Source organism: Pomacea canaliculata, linkage group LG11 (genome assembly GCF_003073045.1).
Source record: "Pomacea canaliculata isolate SZHN2017 linkage group LG11, ASM307304v1, whole genome shotgun sequence".
In the NCBI taxonomy this organism is placed as follows: Eukaryota; Metazoa; Mollusca; class Gastropoda; order Architaenioglossa; family Ampullariidae; genus Pomacea; species Pomacea canaliculata.
In genome coordinates, this window is record NC_037600.1 from 18065419 (window position 1) to 18089070 (window position 23652).

General features: G+C 39.1%; 2 protein-coding genes across 2 annotated transcripts; both read right to left on the reverse strand.

The window, feature by feature from the left end:
* Positions 1-280: 280 nt before the first annotated feature.
* Positions 281-9916, reverse strand: LOC112575929 (rhomboid-related protein 2-like). The gene is made up of 11 exons (XM_025258073.1): positions 9665-9916; positions 8363-8533; positions 7379-7402; positions 6982-7137; positions 6220-6384; positions 5711-5865; positions 5093-5205; positions 2894-2994; positions 2560-2680; positions 1928-2023; positions 281-1529 (listed from the first exon to the last, which is right to left on the reverse strand). Exons 2-11 carry the CDS (start codon positions 8462-8464, stop codon positions 1372-1374), a joined length of 1191 nt encoding a protein of 396 aa, XP_025113858.1. The 5' UTR covers positions 8465-8533; positions 9665-9916; the 3' UTR covers positions 281-1371.
* A 5308-nt stretch (positions 9917-15224) lies between these two features.
* LOC112576173 (multifunctional methyltransferase subunit TRM112-like protein) lies at positions 15225-21593 on the reverse strand. Its single transcript, XM_025258449.1, has 4 exons — positions 21459-21593; positions 20996-21097; positions 18632-18724; positions 15225-15622 (listed from the first exon to the last, which is right to left on the reverse strand). Exons 1-4 carry the CDS (start codon positions 21534-21536, stop codon positions 15518-15520), a joined length of 378 nt encoding a protein of 125 aa, XP_025114234.1. The 5' UTR covers positions 21537-21593; the 3' UTR covers positions 15225-15517.
* Between the last annotated feature and the right edge of the window lie 2059 nt (positions 21594-23652).

A 23652-nucleotide genomic window follows, 5' to 3' on the forward strand; every position in this document is an offset into this window, starting at 1 on the left:
TTCGTTGTTTCAGCCGTGCGACTTCAGAACATTGCTGTGTGAGAATGAATGTAGATCATATGTAATCCTGAACAATGATTGCTTGAGAGTCTATTGCTTTTTTGCTGTTGAGTTTCCATATAGAGCTGCATTTAACTGACCCCTTAGATACAGTCGTATGTTATAGTAAACGCTTCAAGATACTGACAAATGAGAGAATTTTTTTTTCTCCGTTTCCGTACACAGCTATTGTGTCAAGAAGACGCTTTATCTCTTAGTCAGAAGTACAAAGACCACCACATATAGAATACGATCATCTTTATTGTCAAAATGTGAAAACACAAGACAAGTGTCATAAATACTGGCTGACAAACTGACACAAGTTAGTAGCACACTGTAAATGTAACAATTAAACATTGTCATTTCTCGTTTAGTGTCCTCATGAAGCAACAATGTCCAAGAATTATAATACTGCGTTCAAAGACGCATATTTCATTTCCGGTCGTCTCGTTTCCAAATTTATGCCTGTATGTCCATTAAAATTACATTTTTCTCTACGAGCTCCTTCATATTCAAATCTGTACCTTTCCTCTTCGTCTCCTATTGCCCGCTATTCTCCTTATCAGAAATTTGACTGGCTTCACGAAAAAAAAAAACTATTAATAAAATAGCTTTCCTCTTTTTCATTTTGATCTAAAAGCTATAGAACCTTAGACTGGTTTTTAAAAATGATATAATACCAGTAGAAGTTTTCTATTAATGAAGAAATCGTCAACAACTAGATAGGTTGTATAACGTTGACAACGGTACTTTAATAATCCGTTCAAATGCACAAATTAATATACAGAAAATTATACATTTACCCATGCAAAACAATACTATAGTAAAATAAGTGCACACCCCATAACAACATGATGGCATTATAGTACAATAATACTTTGGCACATTTCACACATTCATCAAACCAACATCAACTCATATACAAGCATGATATTTTAGCTGCCAAGTTACTCTGCAGGAATAAATGAAGGTCTGACATGCTCCATTCTTCACCGGGGACGATCAAGCCTTGGTGCAATTATAGTCGGTATACCTATACTTTGATATACAAATTTATGGGAAAATATTGCAAGGATGATTCAACGATTTTATGTTAAAAGTTTTTCATAACTTTGTTTTACAGGTCACTGTAGGAACTATATTAAGATATTTAAAAATTACCAATAAGCTTTTTATTAATATTGTAATGAGTTCGGCTGGGGGAAACAAATTGAGAAATTTCTGCCTGGAAAATACAGGTATTTTTGTGTTTGCAATCTCATCTGATTCTCATGCATACACACGTGGCCGTAGATGCACAGATATACATATGTGTGGATAGGTTTGGAAGAATCAGCTCCAGTCCGTTGGTGGGTAGCCTGTGTGAAAGGCGTTGAAGAATACAGCAAAGGCACAGACGACAAGGAAGACGACCAGTGTCACCCAACCCAGGTTCGTCTCCCATGCATGCTCGTTAATGTTTCTCAGAACTGGTATTCCCAGGAACAGACCTACACATCGTGGAAATCATAATGCGCACAACATGAAACTTCCACATCACATTCGCCACTCGGACTCCAAGGCTACATTCAAACAGTCTCTGAAAACATATCTGTTCACAAAGTACTATCCCTGAATTACTATTCTTAACTCCTTGGCAATACTGTCTGTCATGCTAGCCATCATGTAACGACTCCATCTTACACTGTTTATAGTATCTACATCCCATCATACCTTCATCCATTGCTCTACGTTCAATTCTTGTACTCCATCTTTATGTTTTCAGTGTGTCTATATGTATGGTTAACTTTGCGACCTCTCTAGCTTGTATTTTGCAAAAAATGTGACATGATCACGTGTTTGTCAGTTTACAAAAAGAGTTGCAGAAATATAAACAAACATCACGCACCTGTCAGAAAGCCGCCCACGTGAGCAGACACACCAACTCGCAGGTTCTCGTTTAACGCTACTCGTCGGAAGATGGCCAGCCCGGTGTCTGGGAGGACTTCAGTGAAAGAAGAAAACCCACAGACATCCGCATAAACACCCACCCAAAACCACAAACACATCCCACCCGCCCCCACCCAATTAAGGTTGTTTGTGAGCAGATTATTTTTCAGTTCTTTCCAGTCTTCTTGTACAGTTAATGTATTTAGTTGTCTTCTTATTGCTTACAGCTATACGCAATCTATTTCGCTGGTGTTCCTGCCCCCATCAATTAATTATGTGAATTATGTTGTAATAGATATTGCTTCGAAGTAATCTCTTCCTGTCTTTTCAAGTGCCTAATATTTAAAATGTTAGGCCTTCAGTTTAATTGCTAAGGATACACCTAAAAATATTTCTTTTATGTAATGTAAATTATTGGTTTATAATACTGCAATTTTATCATTCTTATTAAAGTACATCTTTCCACAGTAGAAATCGTTTCCTGCGGCAAGATATTTGGCGACAACACTATAAACCGTATACTAATGATACAGTAGACGGGATAGGTGGAGTTAATAAATTGATTACTAAGTAAACTTTGGCATGACCTACCAATCAGCACAATCATAGCCAGGCGGAAAGGAGCACTGGCAAAAATACGCACAGCTGCGAAAAGCCGTCTGGACTGGAACTCCTCCTCATTACACAGATGGTAGTTCATCTCTTTCCAGTTCTTTCAGGCAAATATAGGCAGACCAAAATATATATATTTAAATCCACATTAAGATTACTCTCAATTACTGGTTAAAACATGCACTGTTCATAAAATACTGTCGTCCGCACTCACATCCTGTGTTTAAATACTGTAACCCATAATCACATCCTATCTTCATACTTATGTAATAAATCAGACAAAGAAGTCAACACGTCTACTGTGTTTACTCACAGTTACGACTGCTGCCAAGTGTGCACCTAGTAGAGCGTACACCCCGCCACTTGCTCCTATCAGTCCCACCCAAGGGTCCACCACAGAGTGAGCAAAAGACCCTGAGGAACAAAAGTTACTTAAATTATGGTCACTCTTTCGACTGCATTGTTCACAGACATTGAATATAAACATACCCAATATTGACAGATACGAATTTTAGACATAAAATCAGTTTCAGTTCCGTGGAGACCTCTGCAACAGTAGTCGTGATGCTGTGACAACATTAACCACCTAAGTAGTATGACTGCGTGTACAGTAATGTCTGCAAGGAAAGGTTTGTATGTAACCTTGAGGTCTCTATTATTTGGCTACCTAGGTATTGAAGGGGGCAATGCCCTTACTTTACCATATTTGTTGCCCAGCCTAACCGTCTCTTCCAACGTCTTTTACCTTTCCTGAAGTTTTCCTGATATTCAAGGCCCAGTCTCGTGACGGACCTCTCTAGGGTTAGTGGGAGAGTTGGTGACAAGTAACAGTGGCAAGTTAGTTGTAATATCTTATCAAATCTTATATCTTATCAGGGCTCAAGAGATCTCGGCGTTACTACCAAGCTGACAGTCTTCACGGCCATTGTACTTGCCACCAAGTGCCAGACATGCAAGCAGCTCAACCAAGTCCTAACTGTCTCTGCCACCTGCTCCATATATGGAGTATACCCACTGACACAATAGTCCTGTGGCGCGCTCATGTTCATTGTATACATCCTACTGTCGAATGCCCAGGAGAACTGGGCGAGACACGTCGTCTACTAAAACTACTAAAACAGCTGTTTTACAAACAGAGAGCCTGCAGATGGAGGGAGAAATCAACAAATCGACAAAAAAGCAATATTATTAAGGCCACCCTTAAGGACCTCAACATTTGTGCTGCCAATTCCTCCCGTCAGCGAATCATCCTGATGTAGGAATCTCACCATGGGGGAGTATGTACTCCAAGATAGCCGCATCTCTACAGGAGAGAGAGAGAGGACAGCGGGCAAGGGCCAAGTGTCCCCCTACTTTTACCAGCAACACATATGTCCCGTTTGGGGGATAGTCTTCTTCAGACCAGAAAGATAAATTTAATGATATTGATGCTCACTCCGAGCAACAGGGTCTTGTTTACTGCCTTTGAGTGGTTGCCCTGAACTCGGCCTTCCAGAATGTTCCAGCCGTTTTCTATACGAGTGATGTCCGTTTGCTTTGATATCTGCAGGGAGGAGCATCAGTATCTCCAGAGTTATGTTGAGACAAGGATTAGCATCTTCCCCTTCCTCGCTCCTCGCGCGTTTCTAAGCACATCAGATCAGCTCTGTGCAATAAAACTTTCCGTTCGCCGTGTTTTCAGTGTGGCAGTTCTTATTACTTCTTTTGCTTGCTGATCTGTCCCAGTAATAATATTTGCTATATTTGGATACGGTGCGTGCAAGGGAGGGAAGTGAGAATGTTTTCGATTGTTCTGTCATTGCGCCAAGCCGTGGACCTCTTCTTCCCTAATGGTCTCTGCAACCTTTTGTTCACCTTTGCCACCTTGTCCGAGGTTTTTATTCGCTCGATGGAATTACTTGTCTCGATTTCTCTGCATTTCTCCGGGCCCTGTATATCGTCTTTATACTTTAGGCAACTTGACGGATTTTGAATCTGTTTGTAAGTTGAACGTCGACTCCCGATGAGAACTGTATTAATTTTATTCTGATTATTGCTCCATTTTTTTCGACTACTTCATGATACCTTATTCTTCCTCGATTCGACAATAGACCAGCTTAGGCCTGTAGCAGTTGATACTATTGTATGTTGTCTTTGTGATTTGCTTTGAACCCACCTTGATAATGGTAACCGTGATGGTCAGTAAAGCTGCCAGCCACTGGGACACTGACAGATACTCCATCTTGGAGGCATCTCAGAGCACAGTACTTTCCCACAGACTTTATACCATGTTCTGTACCATGTTATACCATGTTCTGTACCATGTTATACCATGTTCTGTACCCCAAAACTACAACTTGCTCTCTCTGTAAGTAGTATACTTCAGGTTACGAAAATCCGTAGCTCGTGATCAGCGGTCTAAATCCTTCTTGCTATGGACAGTCTGTAGAACTGGGCAGGTGTGTCAATTAAGATGATGCACTGACACGCTGATATACAGGTGAAGATGGTCAGTAAGAAAGCATGCACTCACCTGCTGTAACGCCGCAAAGGTAGACAATAGCCACGCGCCACCAGCCATGCACAATTTCAAGGCAGAAGCCAAATAACAGTTGTGTCAGCACGTTGAACACAATGTGAAGGTAGCTGTTGAGGCAACCACAGAATGCTTAATGCCGTGAAGGTGAACTAGTCACAGAACTCTTCTAGTGAAGATGAAAAAACATTCTGACGTTCATTAGCCACCCAAGTTCACTGCTTCTTTCAGATGTTTGAGGTGGTCATTGTTGTTTGAATAAAAGAAAGCAAATATTATTATTAAACGAAACATTATATTTACATTTTACTTTTAAATCCTTCACTAAGTATATGAACGATTTAATTTTTTTTTCCTTTTTATAAGTCTCGGTACTAGCGAAGTCGTAGGCTGTGAACCTTAAACCGTCCTCATAGGATATCTGCATTCTGTAAATTAGTGAAAAATAAAAAGAATCTAAGGTGCGCTCTAACAACTTTCTAACTTTACACGAGGAGTGGGTTATTTTGTAAGCTAGGAATTTCCATGTGCTACAGACCTAAAAGAAAAGCAAAACAAAAGAAAGCCAAAATAAAATGAGAATGACTTGCTATGTGCTGTAAGCAAACCACGTACCCGTCATGGAGGAACATGTAGGTGAAGAAGCGCCAAACCTCATAGCGCCGTTTAGGGTTGTAGGACAGAGGACTGTAGGTCGGGTACCCGTCAGTCGCTGTCACCGTCAATCCACGCTTGTCCATGTCCACAACGTAGGCTATGAAGATGATGACCTGGTGGTGCATACTATGAGGTGTAAATGCCACAGGACCATTCACACAGACGCCCACACTCTCGTCCATGAAACCATTAAAAAGTCACTCGCAAAATGCGTTAAAAACAGCGGTAAAAGAGAACTTGATGCAGTGGCCTCTGTCTACAATAAAACTTTAATCCACAAGGACAATTCCAGTTAATGCTCATACTAGCCATATACAGATAAATACATTACATACAAATTGAAATAATTTATCTAACACACTATACACACATATGATTTTTCTCTCTCACACATAATATATATCTACACATACACTCCCAGCAACAGTAAGATACGTGAATAAGTGACGAGAATACGTGAGGTGTACCTGCACAAGAGTGATGATGGGGATGAATAAAGGCGGTGGACAGATCGTGTAGTTGGCAAGAAAATCATCTCGTTTCCTTTTTGGCAGCACTCCTACATGTCCCAACGCCGACAGCAGCATGCCACGAAAGGCAAGCCTTCGTTCTTCCTTCAGGTCTGCTGTTATCTTTGGAAAGAAAATATTTGATACATAAATGATTATGATTTGTAACTTAGAGTAATGTCTCATGTTTGTAAGACAGAGCTTTCACCATACTCTTTTAAAGTGGCTTTGTTTCAGTGTGTCCCTGACTTGAATACTTTACTTTGTTTGTAATGTATGGACATTTAGTTTGTAAAAATGTAAAGTTCTTATCTCTTCATCCCCCCAAACCCCTGTATATGACAGTACCACAGGGGCTAATCCCCGTCAGGTGTTTTGAATCTGGTGGCACAGGTATTGCAAATTAAGTTGTGATGTTTAAAACGTTTGAAGTAGGTCTGCAAATTTATTAATGAATGATGAAGTACATATTTCTCAAGTTTTCAGAAAGAAGCATAAAAACTGACAATGACTACATTCCTGTTTACTGCTTACTGCTGACCCTATGGAAGTCAACAAACTCATTCTGTGTGTCTGCAATTTGTGTGTGAATAGTTATTGCACCAAACAAAATATACAGCTGATTGTGTTGGACTGACATGATCGAAATTAAATAAAGTTTAAACAACAATTTAATTATTTACATAAAATACATATTTTCCTCATTAAAACAGTGCTCACCATGGCCGTGAATTCTTGGAAGGACAAGTATTCGTCGCCGTCTTTGTCAGCTTTTGTCAAAGCGTTGGTCAACGACTGTCGACTCATCAGATTCGCCGTCCTCTGACTCTCCAGCTCCTGACGAAGCTTCCTGATGAGCACACCTTCCGGTCCGTGCTGCGCATGTCAGTATTTAGCTCAAAAAACGACGTGCTTGTGATTTCAGTGGCAAAGTTGTTTTATTGTTAGATTCACGTGATTCGTTTAAGATATAAATTGGCAGTTATATTCACGTTACATCGTGGACACTCAGAACAAGTACAGAAAATGTGAACCTAACATTATTAACATTTTTACTATATATAAAAACTAAGTTTGTTTTCTTGTGTAAAAGTGATTAATTTTAATATATGCTTACCTTTTCAAATAAAGGCTTGAAATGCTGTTTAATGAAAACAAAAATAAACACAAAAAGTATCACAGTTTTTTTTGACAGATGTAATCAAAAGAACACGAAGGAAGGAGGAAAAAAAGGCCGAAAGTTTGAAAATTACATAATAATTTAGCAGATAAAATGAACCTTCTGGAACTGTTAGTAGTTAGTTATACATTTAAATTAACATTTTATATTTAAATACATTTATATCAAAGGTTTCTCTAAGATAATATGCTATAGAATATGTTGCATCGTAATAGTTTATTCTTTGTACATTCTATTCTTGAGCGGTGCTCGAACAATAGCCATTTATAAATGTTAATGAATAAATATTAATAATTATAGCAATTAATAATTCTCCTTAAACCGACTAAGGCGAGTAAATTCTTACTCGTTACTGAAATAGTGTGCTAGGAATAAATTAATCCATAAAGTCGAGGTACACACTATAAGTATACACAAAATAGTTTACATTAAAGTATACAACAGAACTAAAGTGCCCAATAATTTTTGTTTTTGTAGGACATCAAATAGCTTCATTAGGAAGTCTGTACTGGCACTATATGTATGCGTATTGGACTATTGTATATTAGCACCTATAGCTGACTGCTAAAACAGTTTTGTACTAATCCCCAAATATAATTTTTGTTTTACTATTTTTGAACCAGGACTTGGAATACTGTAGTAACAACCCCTGAATGTGTACTCAGATTCTTAACTACACCAACTATTGAAAGACTGCTGGAAGTCTGCACTTACAGCCCACGACTGACTACTGAAGGAGCCCATACCAACAGCCGGTGACTACTGAAGGAGCCCATATCAACAGTCCACGACTGACTACTGAAAAGTTTGTACTAACAGCTCACGGCTGACTAGTGGTTGTTAGTATACAGCCCACGGCTGACTAGTCGTTGTTGGTGTGCTAACAACCCACGACTGACTAGTGTTTGTTAGTGTACTAACAGCCTGGAGGTCGCGCTTGACTACGGCGAGGTCGTCGTCCACATCGCTCCACGTGCGCACGCTGATGGTGCTGTATGCGCTGCTCCGCGTGCCTGCTGCCATTGCTCGTGTGTCGTGCAGCTTCCAGCGCTCGGTCGGACGTCTTCTCTACTAGTCCTTTTCGGTGTCTTGCTGCAAAACACATGGAAATCACAGTCATAGCGCAACGACATTGATAGAGCTAAATTATTAAACACCTTAATGTCCAGTATCAATAATTGTCTTGACTGTTAAAGAACATTTAAAGATTAGCTTGCTCTATTTGGCTTGATTCCGCGGGCCAGGCACTACCCACCCTTACTATAGGAAATCGTACATATGGGAACGAAATAGCATGGGAAGTTTTTTAATAAAACTCTAAACTATACGCCAACACCAGGAGAAATAGAAATATTAGTTTAAAAAAGAGAGACTGTACTTTCTAACAACCTGCGTAACGGAACCAGCGGCGCATCACATCAAAGGTTCTAACTATCTGCAGCTTTCAATCAACACACTGAGCGCTCATCATTTCAATGTGTTGAACAGTAATTCTAAATTTATAGTTAATGTTTCACATTTCTGCTATATAAGATATAAACTGATAAAATACTTTTATTTACACATAGCGGTCTGTGGTGCAGCAATGTACAACTATCATGCTTTGACAACAAAGCGACAAACTTCTGGCTCTCTTTCTCTCGACCCCCCCCCCCTTCTATCTGCAAAATTATACGATGTACACAAACACTACACAACATATCATATACACGAATACTACACAAACATACGATATACACAAACACTGCACAGCATATCATATACACGAATACTACACAAACATACGATATGCACAAATACTACACAACTTATGATAAAGACGAACACTACACAGCATATGATATGCACGAACACTAACACAAAGCCACCATATGCACTGTGAGCGATAAACATGAACACTTGAGAGTCGGTTAAATGTTTACTCGACTGCAGGCTTTGAACATGTTGTCTTGAGCAGACCTGTCACACAAACATGTAGATTACTTCCGGTATCATGTTTGTCTTTATTACTGTCTTTATTACTGACACAATAGTACTTTGTCAACACCCTCAAGACCAGCAACCTTTTTCAAGTTCTTGATAGCTCTAGCACCTGTCTCCTCATCGTAGCTTGACACCTGGCTAAAGATTTAGAAATGTGAGCTGTTGTGTTGTTACACGAATTATCAGTATGAAGGATACGAATACCGCTACCTCGAGCAGGAAGTCAAAAACAAAACTTACCTGTGTAAAAACCCGTCGGCAGGTTAAGCAGCCTTTGTTGCTGATCGTCCATAAAGACAGTCAGATTGCGAGTCCCATTACGCTAATCACTACACTGACTACAGGTATCACACAGTCGGTGGGAAAACACCTTTGCCGAGTGCTTTGTATGGCGACACCTCTTGCTCCGAGACAAAAATAGCGCTGACTGCCACTGAGGCCTCACAACACCTCGCCAACCGTTGACAACCAGGGTGACAGGGTGACAGTGTGTGGCTTTGCTTTTCCCCGCCAGGTAGTCACTCACCTGTATGTAGAACAAAGAGGTCAAGGCGGCATACGGAAGCCCTGCAAGTGGATCATCGTGTGTATGGCACAGAATGTGGATTCCATGTAGTCTGATCCACAAGCATCACTCCTTGCACCAATCAACATAGTTGTCAACAGTTGTGATTATAGTTAATTGAGTAGCTCGATCGCCTGCTCGTCTTTCTCTGCAGATTTATGACACTCCAAACGTACCGTACTGTTTGTTCTCTGATTCCTCTTTGAGTCTTCTATGTTTGTCTATTCTTACTTGTCTCTACGGTTGTTTCTCCTTCCGTCCTTTGTATTCTATCCGTGTCTCCTATACTTCTTTAATATGTTTACGTTTACAGGGGTGGCTGCCTTGCATTTTAACACAATGCATTTTCCCCCTCCCCCCCCCACAAGCCTCCTACTGAGAACATGTTCGGGTGTTCCTCTGTGAACTTGATTTTGGCGCTAAATAAATCAGGCGTTTATAATTTATTGTCATTCATTCTATGCACCTCAGCTGTAAACTGTGCAGTTCTTGGGTGCCCATTTTCACAATGAGAGTTTTTCCAAACACAGGACGTGGCAGGCCTCGAACCGGGGATCATCTGCACTCAAGCGACAAGAATAGGAATTTCCTCACCATGGTAAAGGAAATGAAGCCTCGTCTCGTTTTCGGTTCGTTGAAGATCGAGGTGTGTTTTCTCGGGGCCAGCTTTATGTGAGGGCGGTGCCTATCTCCTCTCCCTCGCTGCCCTGCCCTCTATATATATAAAAGGAGTCAAGTAACCATTCCCGCAGCTGAGTCAACTGAGGGAAGTTTGCTGCGATACATGGGTATCGAACCGACACGCCCCTCGGTTCGGACGTTAATTCGGACTAACCACTCGGCCGTCCGGTTTCCCTTCCCGTAAACCTTCCGTTATTAGGTGCGCGAACGATATGTGTTGAAATGTGTCGTGTTCGGTACTTCGTGTTCATGCATTTCTAGAATGGTCGTCATAGATTATTATGTTTGGTGTTTGGAGACCCACATTTAAGAAACTTTTGCAGCTGAACATATATGTACCTGTCCAACAGCCTCTTATCTTTGGAGACCCCGAATTTCGGACCCGTAGGTGAGTGTCGGTACAATCTGACAATCAAACATCTTAAAGAACACTCTTCGTGGTAAATCTCCAATTTTACATAAACATTTTAATAGCTGGCAGGTTCTAATTTTACCTCAGCTGCAAGATCATCGACAGCTAGGGAGAGGGAGAATTTAGTTGTGAAACACCTAGATACTTATACATGTCAACAGCCTCCATCCTTTCTTCACCATAATACCAACATTCCTTTGAAGCTCAAACTCCGCCTTTCCTAAACACGATGACTTTGGGTTTTCTGATGTTCACTTTCATTCCAAATTCATCGGCGTATTAAAAAAACAAAACAGAAAAAAACCCATGAAAGCTGTACGCACGTAATCCCTGGGTGCGATGATCTCTTAAAATCTGTGATTTACTATTTATGTTTTCGTGTATAGTTCATTAAGTTAATCATTACAACTGCGACAACCGGCATACACGGCTGCTATCGTCCCTGTGTCAAACATCTTTGCACTGCTTACATAAGTAGTAGTACAGTCCTAAACCTAAATCCAATCCTAGCACAAACCTAAAAAGTAAGAACGAGCAAATTAAAAATAAAACGGTGATAAAAATTCGACCTTCATCATAACAACCTGTTATCAGCTATGGTGTTCTGTATAGGTCAGACAACTCGCACAATCACACTGTAATGAACTGTACTGATAAACAAGTCAGTGGATTACAATAATCAAACCGACAGAACCTATATGATACGTCGGGAGACAAGCTTGGACGTGTGTTGTGTATCCATATACAAGGAAGGAATTATGATCACAAATAATAATATAAAAATGCAGTCACGCATATATAGGAGCATGAGCTCAGCGCACTACCTCATTAAGGAACGGAAAGTGTGAAACGATGAGCATGATCTACAAAAAACCGTGAAGATATTAAGGTAGTAGACAATAACAACGAAGAGTTATCTTTAAAAAGATAGAAATCAACAAAGGGATATCGACAAGACAGACAAATCGCAAGATATGAAAGGAGAGAGCGAGAGATGCATTAGAGGTAATAAGTCTTTCCGATGTGAAGCCTCTCGGTGTGTTTATACTTTACATCAGGCACGTCCATGCTCTTTGTTGGAAGGATTGCTGCGGAGGCTGTAGTCAGCGAACGTGTGCAGCCTGTATTCGAATCCAACTGAAGGTTCACCCTCACTGAAGTGATGGACCACTATTTTTTTTTGTCTGGCCCCATTCCCTTTTCTGCTTGCCACGAGCATTGCTAGCTTTTTCCAAAATTCAAGCTTTTTCTTCGCGGTTAATATGGGGATGGGGGAACAAACAGGCCATCTTTATGCTCTTCTACTAAATCAGTGAGTAATGAATCTCACAATCCCTCCACTTTTCCGTGAGATTTTTCTTCTTTTTCATAGTTTTGTTGAATGTCATCATCACATTCAGGCAAATCTCTGCGAAATCGCCTTGGAAGTGAATGAAAACAAACACGAAAGCATGGCGCACTTACGAAAAAATTGATTATTGATTGCTGTTTGTCTTTAACCATCCAGTGACGGGAGGAAATCCTCACCAATTCCCCAAAAAGGACGAGAGGTCACTGCATTGATCCAAGCTGGAGCAAGGGAAGAATAACTTTTTCTCGGTTCTCCTCTCATCGCACGGCTCACTAAGGTTAACACCGCACTGGCTTCCAAATACATTGAGTGCTGGATACCACACTCAATACTTCAAAACGAAATTGAAAATAATTGTAGTGACCTGCGGGGGAGTAAACAAATTTTAATCGATGTGATTCTAGTGCGAGTAATTAATCGGAAAGGTAAATACTGTTTTTAAGATTGAACCATTACTCACTCACTCTGACATTGGTAAAGTGTGTTTGCATTTTGTAAACACGGAAAATAATTAATTGATTGCCAATATAATAACCGTTTAAATGAATAGGACCTTTAGACATGCTGCAGACACACTATCACATATAACGGAATCTCAATCATGGTTCTTAGCAGCAATGCTGTCTGTCAGAGACTCAGTCGAATGTCTTCAGTTGTCTTGTAAATGTGCCTGTCATTTGTCTTTTTTCTATTCCTTCCCAGGGCCGTCGAGAGCCAGTACGGGCTCCGGGGCAGACGACCTCTCCGGGCCCCTTGTAATTGTAATCATAAATTATTTTCCCAAAATACAATATGCTTACAATTCGATTGACCCATGCCGGACCTCCTTCACACCCTCTGGCCTGGATACATCATCCCAACTTCTCCTTCCCCCACTTTCTCCGAAGTTTTTTTTTAAAGCTGAAAACTCAAGAAAATGCTAATGTTAGGAAACTATAACTGTGGGAGGAGTGGCAGACTAATCGATCAGATGATCTTATATTCTTAGAACTGCTCAGGACTCGTGGAAAGGATAACGGTTGCACACCTAGCTTGTTATCGTCTCAAGTGGACTGTTTGGTCTATATGAGGTAACAAATTCCAAGGGTTCCTACCCACACCATAGCTTGGCATGTTGACCGACACACCCAATGGTGTCCGCTGTCCAAGCATAATATCAGTTTATGTGAATGACTGCCGGTTCTGGAACTCAGTCCGCGCAGATTTTTTTCTTTTGCTACAGTGATCTGAAAACAGCATGGCCACGCTGTCCGTCCCTCTTGCATGCCAAGAGCTGCCTTGACCCTCCACCTCCGACAACCAGAATACATCTACGGACTAGTGCACAGTCCGGAAATGTGCGTCTTAATGTCAGCACCTTTCCAATTTACAATACTTTTCATTTCTTTATCGTTTTTCTTGCCACCTCAGTCTTCTGGAATTTAGAATTAATCTTCTTCTGTCTGGGGCGCTCAGCATATCGACCTCTTGCTCGCTGTACAGAGAGAGAGAGAGGTGCTGAGGCTTAAGGACTCTCGTTTTTGCTGTTTTCCCCGTTGTCAAATTACATTTTCACCAAAGACAAAACATCCTCGAGTATTGATCAGTTATTTTCCTAGATAATGGGATGCCTGTAGATGGGTAGGTAGAGAGCTGAAGGGCATGAGGAATGAGGCTAATCACAAAAACTGCTTAGAGGGGTAGACCATAATGTCAGAAACTAGCATTTCTGGCAAAGTAATTAAACACTCAGACTGATCTAGAACTGTTTAAGAAAAAAAATCTTTATTGAAAGCATTTCCATGTTCCTTCAAGTGAGGTGAGGTGAGACTGTGCAAAGGAATGATGGTCCAAGGCAAAATAGAAAAAGTGTTGTTGCACAAGCAATCCAAATGTGAAGGCAACTCCTCTGCTGTTTCTATGAGCCGTGACTGTAAAAATGATCAGATATTGCTATAATATCCCTCAGTTCACTAGTTTTATGGATAAAAGCAATGCCAAAGAATAAAAAAAAGTAGTCCATAGGTGAGCAATTCTTAAAGTGATCGACAGACGCTGATTACACATCTAACAGTAGTAACAGACACCATTACTTTATGATACATGCTGAAAAAGCTGTTTCTGGATATAACTGTTTATTTGTGACTTTGAACAAACTTATCCCTTTTCTAAAAAGATATCTACATGAACAGTGAACAGCTCAAAGAGATGAAAAGCTTGAAATACCTAGGAGCAACCTTTCATCAGAAGGGAGCTGCACTACCGAAATTGGCATCTAGACCTCAATAGCTAGGATCAACAATATGTATACCCTCTAGCTACCACATACTGCACGTCCCTCAGAATCCCACTGTATTCTGTGAGTACAAGATGTGGACTGAAGAAATCGGTCCATGGAACACAAGAATGACTAAAATATACAGATCACGGGCAGAGTAAAAGCTGGCTGGCAAACAGAAAAGAATGAAGTGGCCTTGCTGGACTTGCTTACCCTGCTCAGAAACATGTCTGAGTAGCTGCATCAGCCTCTGCACCTATCCAATTTTCCCCTGACTACCAGTGCATGTGGACCAGTATATCATGTCATCAGCTAGTACCAGTCAAAGCACAAACGAATGAATTAGACGAAAATGAAGTTATATGACAATATGTAACATTTTGTTTGCCATCGAGTAGTTAAAACCATAGGATGTCTTCACGATTTTAAAAAAGCAAAAAAAAAGAAAAATACTGTATGCTATAATAAACATCCATATGAAAAAATACCATTCAAATTTTCTCTCAGAAAAGTAAAAATCATCAATGAAACTCATTTCAAACAACAACTTGCTTTATTATGACCAAACTTAAGAACGAAAACATTTTTAAACTTAGCATTGCTGAAATCAATCTTTCTTGTACATGCATAAATGGTAGAATGTGTTTATGACATTTGCATATGTATGCATACTTTCCTAGATGTAATATCTGAGAATCCATGCAAATACAAGCCCCATCAACATTCCACATCAGGTTCACTAGACACACCATGAACATACAAACTAGTATAGTCTTTCATTAATCTTATTCATTCCTTCTAAAGCTGGTTAGTCACAAAGGTCCAGTTTAGCTGACTTCATCCTCATTCAACAACATGTTGGGAATCCCATTCTGGATTGGAAACTTTCGCCCTGTCTCAGGGCATTCCAGTTCCCCTTCCACTATTTCAACCTGCAAATAATAATAATAAAAAAGGATAATAATGATGACGATGACTGAAAGTATTCTTGTCCCTCACCATGAAAGTACCATTCAGAAAAAAAAAATAGTCATGAATAGTAGTAATAATAATCTTGTTTGCTTATATAGTGCCTTCTGGCCTGTAGAGAGCTCCATCAGGCAACAATCAGAGAACAGCACAGTGATAATTGTCTCAGGAAACACCATGAGTTCTTTGGTCATATCAAGAAACACAAATATCTTTCCAATATGTAGTACTTACTGAAGTCCACAATGGACATTTCATAAGCCACTACTGTTAATATGGAGCAATCACATCAAATTAAACAAATCAAGCATTGTGATATATGTACACTGCTGTTATAATAGAACACGTTGGGGCATTTAAATTGAGCATATACTTCAAGATTCAGTGCATAAAATGACAGAATCATACCACAGTGGGAGGAAATACGAACTGTCACTGAAATCAATAGTTGTATATCACTTCATCAAACCTGAGCCACCAACCTAAATAAGAACCTGCTGTCAGTTCACTGACACATCAAACACCCTACCCCCCCCCCCACCAAAAAAAACAAAACAAAACAAAACTACATGTATAAGCAAACTATATTATTAAGGCTACTTATTATCTCAACCCTCTGGGTAAGCATTTGGCACTTTACCCCTGGAATTTGTTACCTCATATAGACCAAACAGTCCACTTGAGCCGATAACAAGCTATGTGAAAACTAATAATAGTCATGAATATTTAGTATTTGATGGAGGAGCTCATGATGGTTACAGAGTGTCTTTACATGCTACACACAGCATGCACATGGAGAAATAAATGACTACACCCAAATGTCATGCACCTCTGTCCAACCGATCAGCCACCCAAAACATCTCATACATTCAAATAACAGCCACTGGCGTGAGGAAAAAGTATCACTTGGGGTAAGTAGACATACTGGGTGAAAAATGGCACTCCAGGCATGATGTGGAAAGAGTGGTATTACTATTATAGTGAACTTGTATAGCGCCATATTCCGGTCCTATGGACAAGCTTATGGCACTTAACAAAAATAAAAAAAATCCAAAAGAGACATGGACGAACGCAACATAACACACAAAATTGTTAACTAAAGAATGACAGATGAGATTAAAGATAGTTAGCAACAAGATGCTCCAGCGTGCGCAAATTATTTCAATAACTGACCCAGGCCTGTAAACAGATAACACACACAGAGAAAGAGCAGTGTGCCCTCAGAGCAATAGGATTTCATTTGAAGGATTATACACTCTTTGAACTCTAATCAGAATGTAGCAAACAATCAGCAGTGAAATGTCAATACTACACACAGCCTAAAAGAAAATTAAACAACAGGAATGTAGTACCAGCTTGGTCTGCTGGGGATGTACTTCTGGCTAGCTAGTGTTGAGAATCCCTTGCACTCAAAGAATCACTGGCAGATGATACTTCTGTGGCAATGAGAAATCCTGAGAAAGGTTTAATGGAGTTCTACTGACAATGGAAGAGTACACTTCTCCAAACTCACCTTATGCTTATTTACACTAATATGTAATGTGGTGTTTCACACAATTGAACAGAAAGTTGTATGTGGCTGAAGAACCAGCCATATCATACCACCATATAGCTCTATTAATGAACTAAGTATTTTTGATAGTCATATAGTAGGAAAAAACTATATAGAGACATATACTTCAGACGACCACTCAAGAGTCATACTGGTATAAATAAATGTAGGCAATGTTATCATCACTTTGTCTACAAAGCCCTTCATTATTTCTGTAGCTCACATCGATGGTAGACTGCAGTAACCATAGTAAATAAGTAAAGAGAAGACGTCACATTACATAGGGTTATTGTGTAGTTAGTGTGCACAAAACAAAGAGACTTGACAAAGAAAGAAGCAGTCAAGGATGATTATGAAGAGCACAGCAAAAGGCTAGGGACAAGCTGTAGACACTAAAGGCAAAATTAACTTGACTGACACAAAATGTACAATTACTGAATGTAGTTTAGCCTAATCCTTTCTTTGGTGTTGCTGCTGATGTGGGAAGAGGGGGGTCGTTTGCTAACTCAGTGATTTCTTTGTCCTGGCTATCAAACTGTCAGCTGCAATCAGCTGCTTTTTTAAAAACAGTTTAATTTTAACATGTAGTGGTCTAATAAATAATGAGAAGTCATGGCTAGAGTCAGCAGACTGAGTGACCTTACTTTGATGCTGACTTATGCAGTGTTTGAGCAACAAGTCTAAGGGCATCCAAAGGCAGATGCAGACACATGCTGCTGTATGCCACATGTTGATCCTTTCAAATATATAACTTTTATGATCAGACAGAAAGTGAGGGTCACAAAGTTTACTCTACTGCTAAAAATCTTCTTATTAAAACAAACATCTGAGACTAAAAAGAAAAAATAAAATTTTGTTGAGTATCAAAAACATGACCTACCTCAATGACAGCCTTTTATCAAGGTTCTACACAAATGAAATAACATTTCCAAACTGCCTTAGTTAGCCCACTAGTATGCTCTGAGCAAGTACCAGTTGTCACCTCTGCTATTGAAGTAGAGTTGACTGCTTTCTTTGCAAAGCTCTATTACCTTTGAACACATTAAAATGTTAACCCACTAAAGCCTATAATGTTACTATGCTCAATGGATGGAACTTTTGTGTACACTTGTTAATTACACTGGCATAATGGTCTGGTGTGGAGCTATTTTCTTTTAATGGCTGCTCCGGACAAGATACTATCGCCCTCAAAACAGGATGAAATCTGTTTAAAGTCTCCATGCATAATCCTGACATCTGTGTTGTTGACCTCTTGCTGCACATGGTGATGTTTATGTGGGCATGTACCTTGAGAACAAGCAGGGTTATTCACCCAGAATTTAGGAAATAGTATCTTATTTTCTTGAATTAACCTTCACCAAGTCACTAGAAGGAAAAATTAGTTCCCCAGCAGACCCTTAAAAACTACTGGCTCACTCACCTGAAGAAGAATGTTATGTATGGTTTTCTGCAGACTGTCATCTCCTTCTAGGCTGGAAGGTAATTCTTCTGGTAGCCCATTACCATAACCAACCTGTAGGCATAAATGAAAAAGCATTCTACAAATGAAGCACATTTTCTGCATTTTCAAAATGTTAAAAATCCACTCAACATTGTCAAAGTTTCCTAGGGAAAGCACAGCATGCACAAATACCAATTAACAAATAAACGCACAAAGTAATTAAGGTTGCTTACATGTATTAACTGTTAAATCTCAAGTAGTTTAGTAAATTAGGTGCTTAATTTTTTTTTTGCCTGCCTATCCCTTCAAATCCTGTTGCTACTGAAGTACAGAAGCAGTCATATACACCAAAGCACACCCTTTTGTATTGGTTTGAAGAGTTTACTTGCATTTTAAAATTTACACAAAAAAAAACCCCCAAAAACAAAACACACATCTTGACCACCATCCTTGACCACATCCACAAAGTTGATTTCTCTTTCCTCTATTCAGGCTAAAACCCTGATTTTCTTCTAACTTCTGAACTCTATCTCCTGATGTTTGTCTAAAATACAAACTCTTTCTATGAAAGGCTGGATTAAAAAAAATAACCACACATTTTTTTTCATGTAAATAGTTCTTCTACTGCTAATTTATTTATGTACCAATCAAAGCCATAGTATTTATACTTACACTTACACATTATAAGTGTGAACACTTTTTTCCATTCTACTTTATTCCCTCTAACCTAAATCTTACACTGAGAACTTGAATCAAATGTTAATGAAGCATAGCCACAATTTTATAGCTGCCATCATTGTTCACCCTGCAGAAGATCTTGACCTCTTTCAAACTGCAGGTAAGATTTTTTGATGTTCAGAGACAAAATGTAAACAAAACAAAATTATTTGCTCAAATTAGGTTAGCTTTTGAAATTGGTGAAGCAGACCGTCTATTATAGCAATGACATATAAATGTCATGGCACAAACACTGATTCCGCACCCATGTGAAGCAACATACTATTTGTACCTGTTTCCTTAAAAAGGGAAAATATGGCAGTGAGGGAGAAAAGATGGGTACTGTCATTTGAAAAAAAAATCAATCTCTAATATCTAACTCCTTACTGAGTGAAAGATTACGGGACTACCCTTTTATTAACCTTTATCTTTGACAAAATATTACCAATATGACAAATTGACTCCAAACCAAATAAACTCAATCAAACCCTCTTTCAATCTAGACTACAATAAAGACTAACTCAATCCAATGCCACAAAACACTTAATCACTGACGATAGTAAGTGCTAGTTACATAAAAGATTTCCAACATTCTACTGTTCAAGAATTGTCTTTAACCAAGAAGAAAGTTTTGTTTGCAATACAAATTTTTCACATGAGCTCCACCACCATCTAACTACGCAAAAAAGCTGTTAGAGACAAGGAGATCCAGAGAAAGGCTCCACAGCAACGATTTTCTAAAAAAAAAATTAATACTCATACAAGGAGAATTGTATACCACCCCATAAAATAGTTCAAGGCACCATGTCTTTATTATTTGATGGTTTCATGTTTGACTGTTAATGTCCAATAAATATCAAGCCACCATCATAGCTGAGCTAGTCATTTAGTCTGAAGAATATCTTACTATAAAAATGCAGGTACCACTGTTGTCAGGTGTGCGCCCTGCTTTACAAGAATCTTAATGCCTGTACTCAGAACATAGCGGGTTGAGCAGTACATCACCCTCTTCTTCACACTACACATCTGTGTATATTTCTGTGCATGTTTGTGTGTAAACGAGATAAACCCCACCCACCTCAACCTGCGAAAAGCACAGCCAGGTGTGAAGCTGACATAAAATAATAATCTAAAACATATTCAAGGAAACAGTAAAAAAGCTGACAGAAAGTAGCCCTAACTCTATCTTAATGACATCAATATCATGCTATGAATTAGTGACACCAATACTGTCTGATGTTTACTCTACTACAACCTCTTCTCCTCACTGCCTTTTCTCCATACATCCATTTTTAAGCACTGTAAACAATAGTTTTGTGTTGCATATGTACAGTTTGAAAAATGCATAACTTATTTGACAATATTTCACATAGCAAATAACAGCTGCTGACATCGGTGATTGATTCATCTTTTAGAATGGGTTGATACTTAATTTTTTGATTCAGCTGATTTGATATTGGCAGATGATTTTATTGTGGGTCAAAGTTGAACCAGCTGGGTTGATTTTCCAAGTGACCTGTTAAACAGATGCGAATCTATGTACTCAACCATTCTTTGTATACACACTTGTGAAAGGAAGTGAGGCTGATCAACTAAAAAATTGTCACTATAGCCTAAACTGCTTACTTCAGTAGCAGCCTGTCGAAGTGCAGACCAGTCAAGCTTTGGGAGGATTCGCAATATGAAGTCAGGATTGAAGTCGACTTCTTTTACTTCTAGACGACTAGACTGAAAAATATCAGCATTTCTATTTAAAAGAAGAAAAAATCCTACCTTCAACTACTGATGGTACATACGTACAAAACAAAACCCAAAAGACAATAACCAGCCAATATGTGTAAAATATTTCATCACAAACTATTTGTGGGGAATGAGATTAAGCAGACAAGTTTTAAGTTCAATTCTACCTCTGATTTCCAAATTACACGTGAAGACTTTTGTATATTTCTCCTTCTTTATCCGAATCTTCATTTTCTAATGAATCAGTGCTTGTGGAAATACTAACGCTGCGAATGAAGAGACTACAATTGAACTATGTATCGAACGCAAAACCGACACGTTAACAGTATGCACTGTTGATTTTACTCACTTTTATCTTGAGAGGAAATCCTCGAGTCACACCTTTTATGATATTGGATGTAAGAATATTATGTGTCAGGAGTTTCATTTTGCTGTTTTGCAAGATGCGAGACACGCGTTCCTTAAGGGGAGGTAAGTAAACACATGGCGGTGTACGCGCATAATGAGACGTCATCAAAACCTGTGTAAACATCCAGCTAGCAGATGGCTACCTGCATGGGTCACATTCTGGTGCACTTTGCGTTATATAATAATCAAAACAGCTCTTGTAACGAAATGACATAGTCACATTTTGAGAGTGGTTTGAAATAAACTGGATATGCTAAGTGAGTAACTTGAAAGAAGATACCACAGCTATATCCATCTTCGAATAGGATTTATGTGTTCTAGTTTCGAAGCAGAAGTCATTCATCCATACAATCCATTCCCAAATGCTCATGAGAAAAGTACAGTATGTACACCAATTAAAAGCTTTTATTTTTAGCTTCAGCTTAGATCGAGTACTTTCTTCCTAAACAGCTTCTGGCACCTGTTAAGTGTAGCTCACTATGTATATCTAGAGTTACTGACCCAGTGAGAAATACAACCACCATCCGTACAATGAGTCCTGACAGAGTTTAAAATCAGACTACAATGAATAGGATCAATAAATTTATATCTTTTGGCATGTAAGAAGTCTTTCTTGGAACTGAGTATTTCCCACCATAATTTTGTTAATATGTTTATAAGACAAGCAACTGTAAAGACTAATTTTCAGTTTACTGCAATGACACCTTACTATGCCTCAAATTAATCTTTATATTATGTATACATATATTTTATTAGTTTCCTTAAATGCAGGATACTAATTTTTTGCTTTAAAAGTGAACTTTATGAATGACACATTGATCCAGTGACACATGGGACCAACACCTAGAAGCTTTGAATTTAGCGTTTTTACATTTAGAATAGACTGGGTTGACCACTCAGTCAACAAAGTACTGTGTACTGTGTACACATGTGAAGAGTTGGAATATCTGGGTCACAAAGACAAAGTTTGCAGGTGAATAAGGTGGCCAGAAGCATTGAAGCTGGAAAAGATACAGAATGTACTTACCCCAGCAACAAAGTGTGAAGTAATAGCATTCCTGGGACTTGTGAGCTTCCTTTGTCAATATAGGCCATATTTTTCTGAGATTGCGTTACCACTCACAGACTTGACAAAGCTAAACCAAAGTCCAGTGGACCCAAGCTTTTGAGGAAGCTTACCGAATCCTTAAAGATCGCCCATGCTGTTGACTCTTTTACAAGAACGTAAGAAAGATCATGGTAATGCCTTAACAGACTTTGTACAGTGGTGCGATGAGAACTTTCTTGAGTTAATTGTAGACACAACAAAAGAATTGAATATAGATTTTAGGACACTCAAAGAGGATTTTGTTGCTCCCAGTGGGATACATAGCAAACCTGTTGAAAGCGTGACCTCTTTCAGGTACCTGGGAACTGTTTTTGATTGCCAGCTTAAATGGACTCTCAACACTCTTTTCTTGCTGTTGCCACTTGCTAATTGTGCCTAGGAGATCTGTCTGGTCTGCCTTGTATGGTTTTAATTTTTCCTTCTAAGTCTTGATTTTAGACGGCTTAGTGTCTCTTTCCTGTGGGTGGATATAATTAATTTTTTGTTGTTATCCAGTCATCATCTTTTTTCTATCTTATATTAGTCTAGAGTTTTGGTAGCTTGTTGCTACTGATGCTACTAATGAAAGTGTATTGTACAATAATTCTTTTGTTAAGTTGAGACAGCTATTAAGGTTTAATGCCAGTCTATATTTGTCTAATGTTTTCATTACACTCCAGCAGCACGTGTGGTGCTTAATCTGCATGCACATGAAGGGGGATCCTTGTATCTTGTTATATATTCTCCATTAAGCCTCATTCTGGCTAGTTAGGTTTGTTCAGACCTATTTGACTTTAAGAATTTCAGAGTGTGACTAGGCTGGTCATCTATCAGTCTCCTAGTATCTGTTCGCAGGCCCTGGCCTCTTACAGCTGTGGAGAGAGAGTTGTGGATGCCAATGAGACATAGATGTCCGCTAGATGATATTAAAACATGGCTAGCCTTCACACTCATATATATGACACCTCTGCTATGCAAGTGTTCCAGAGCATGCAGTACACCCCGCAAGATATATATGACCGCTTGATTGCTGTGAAGTAGGCAAGCT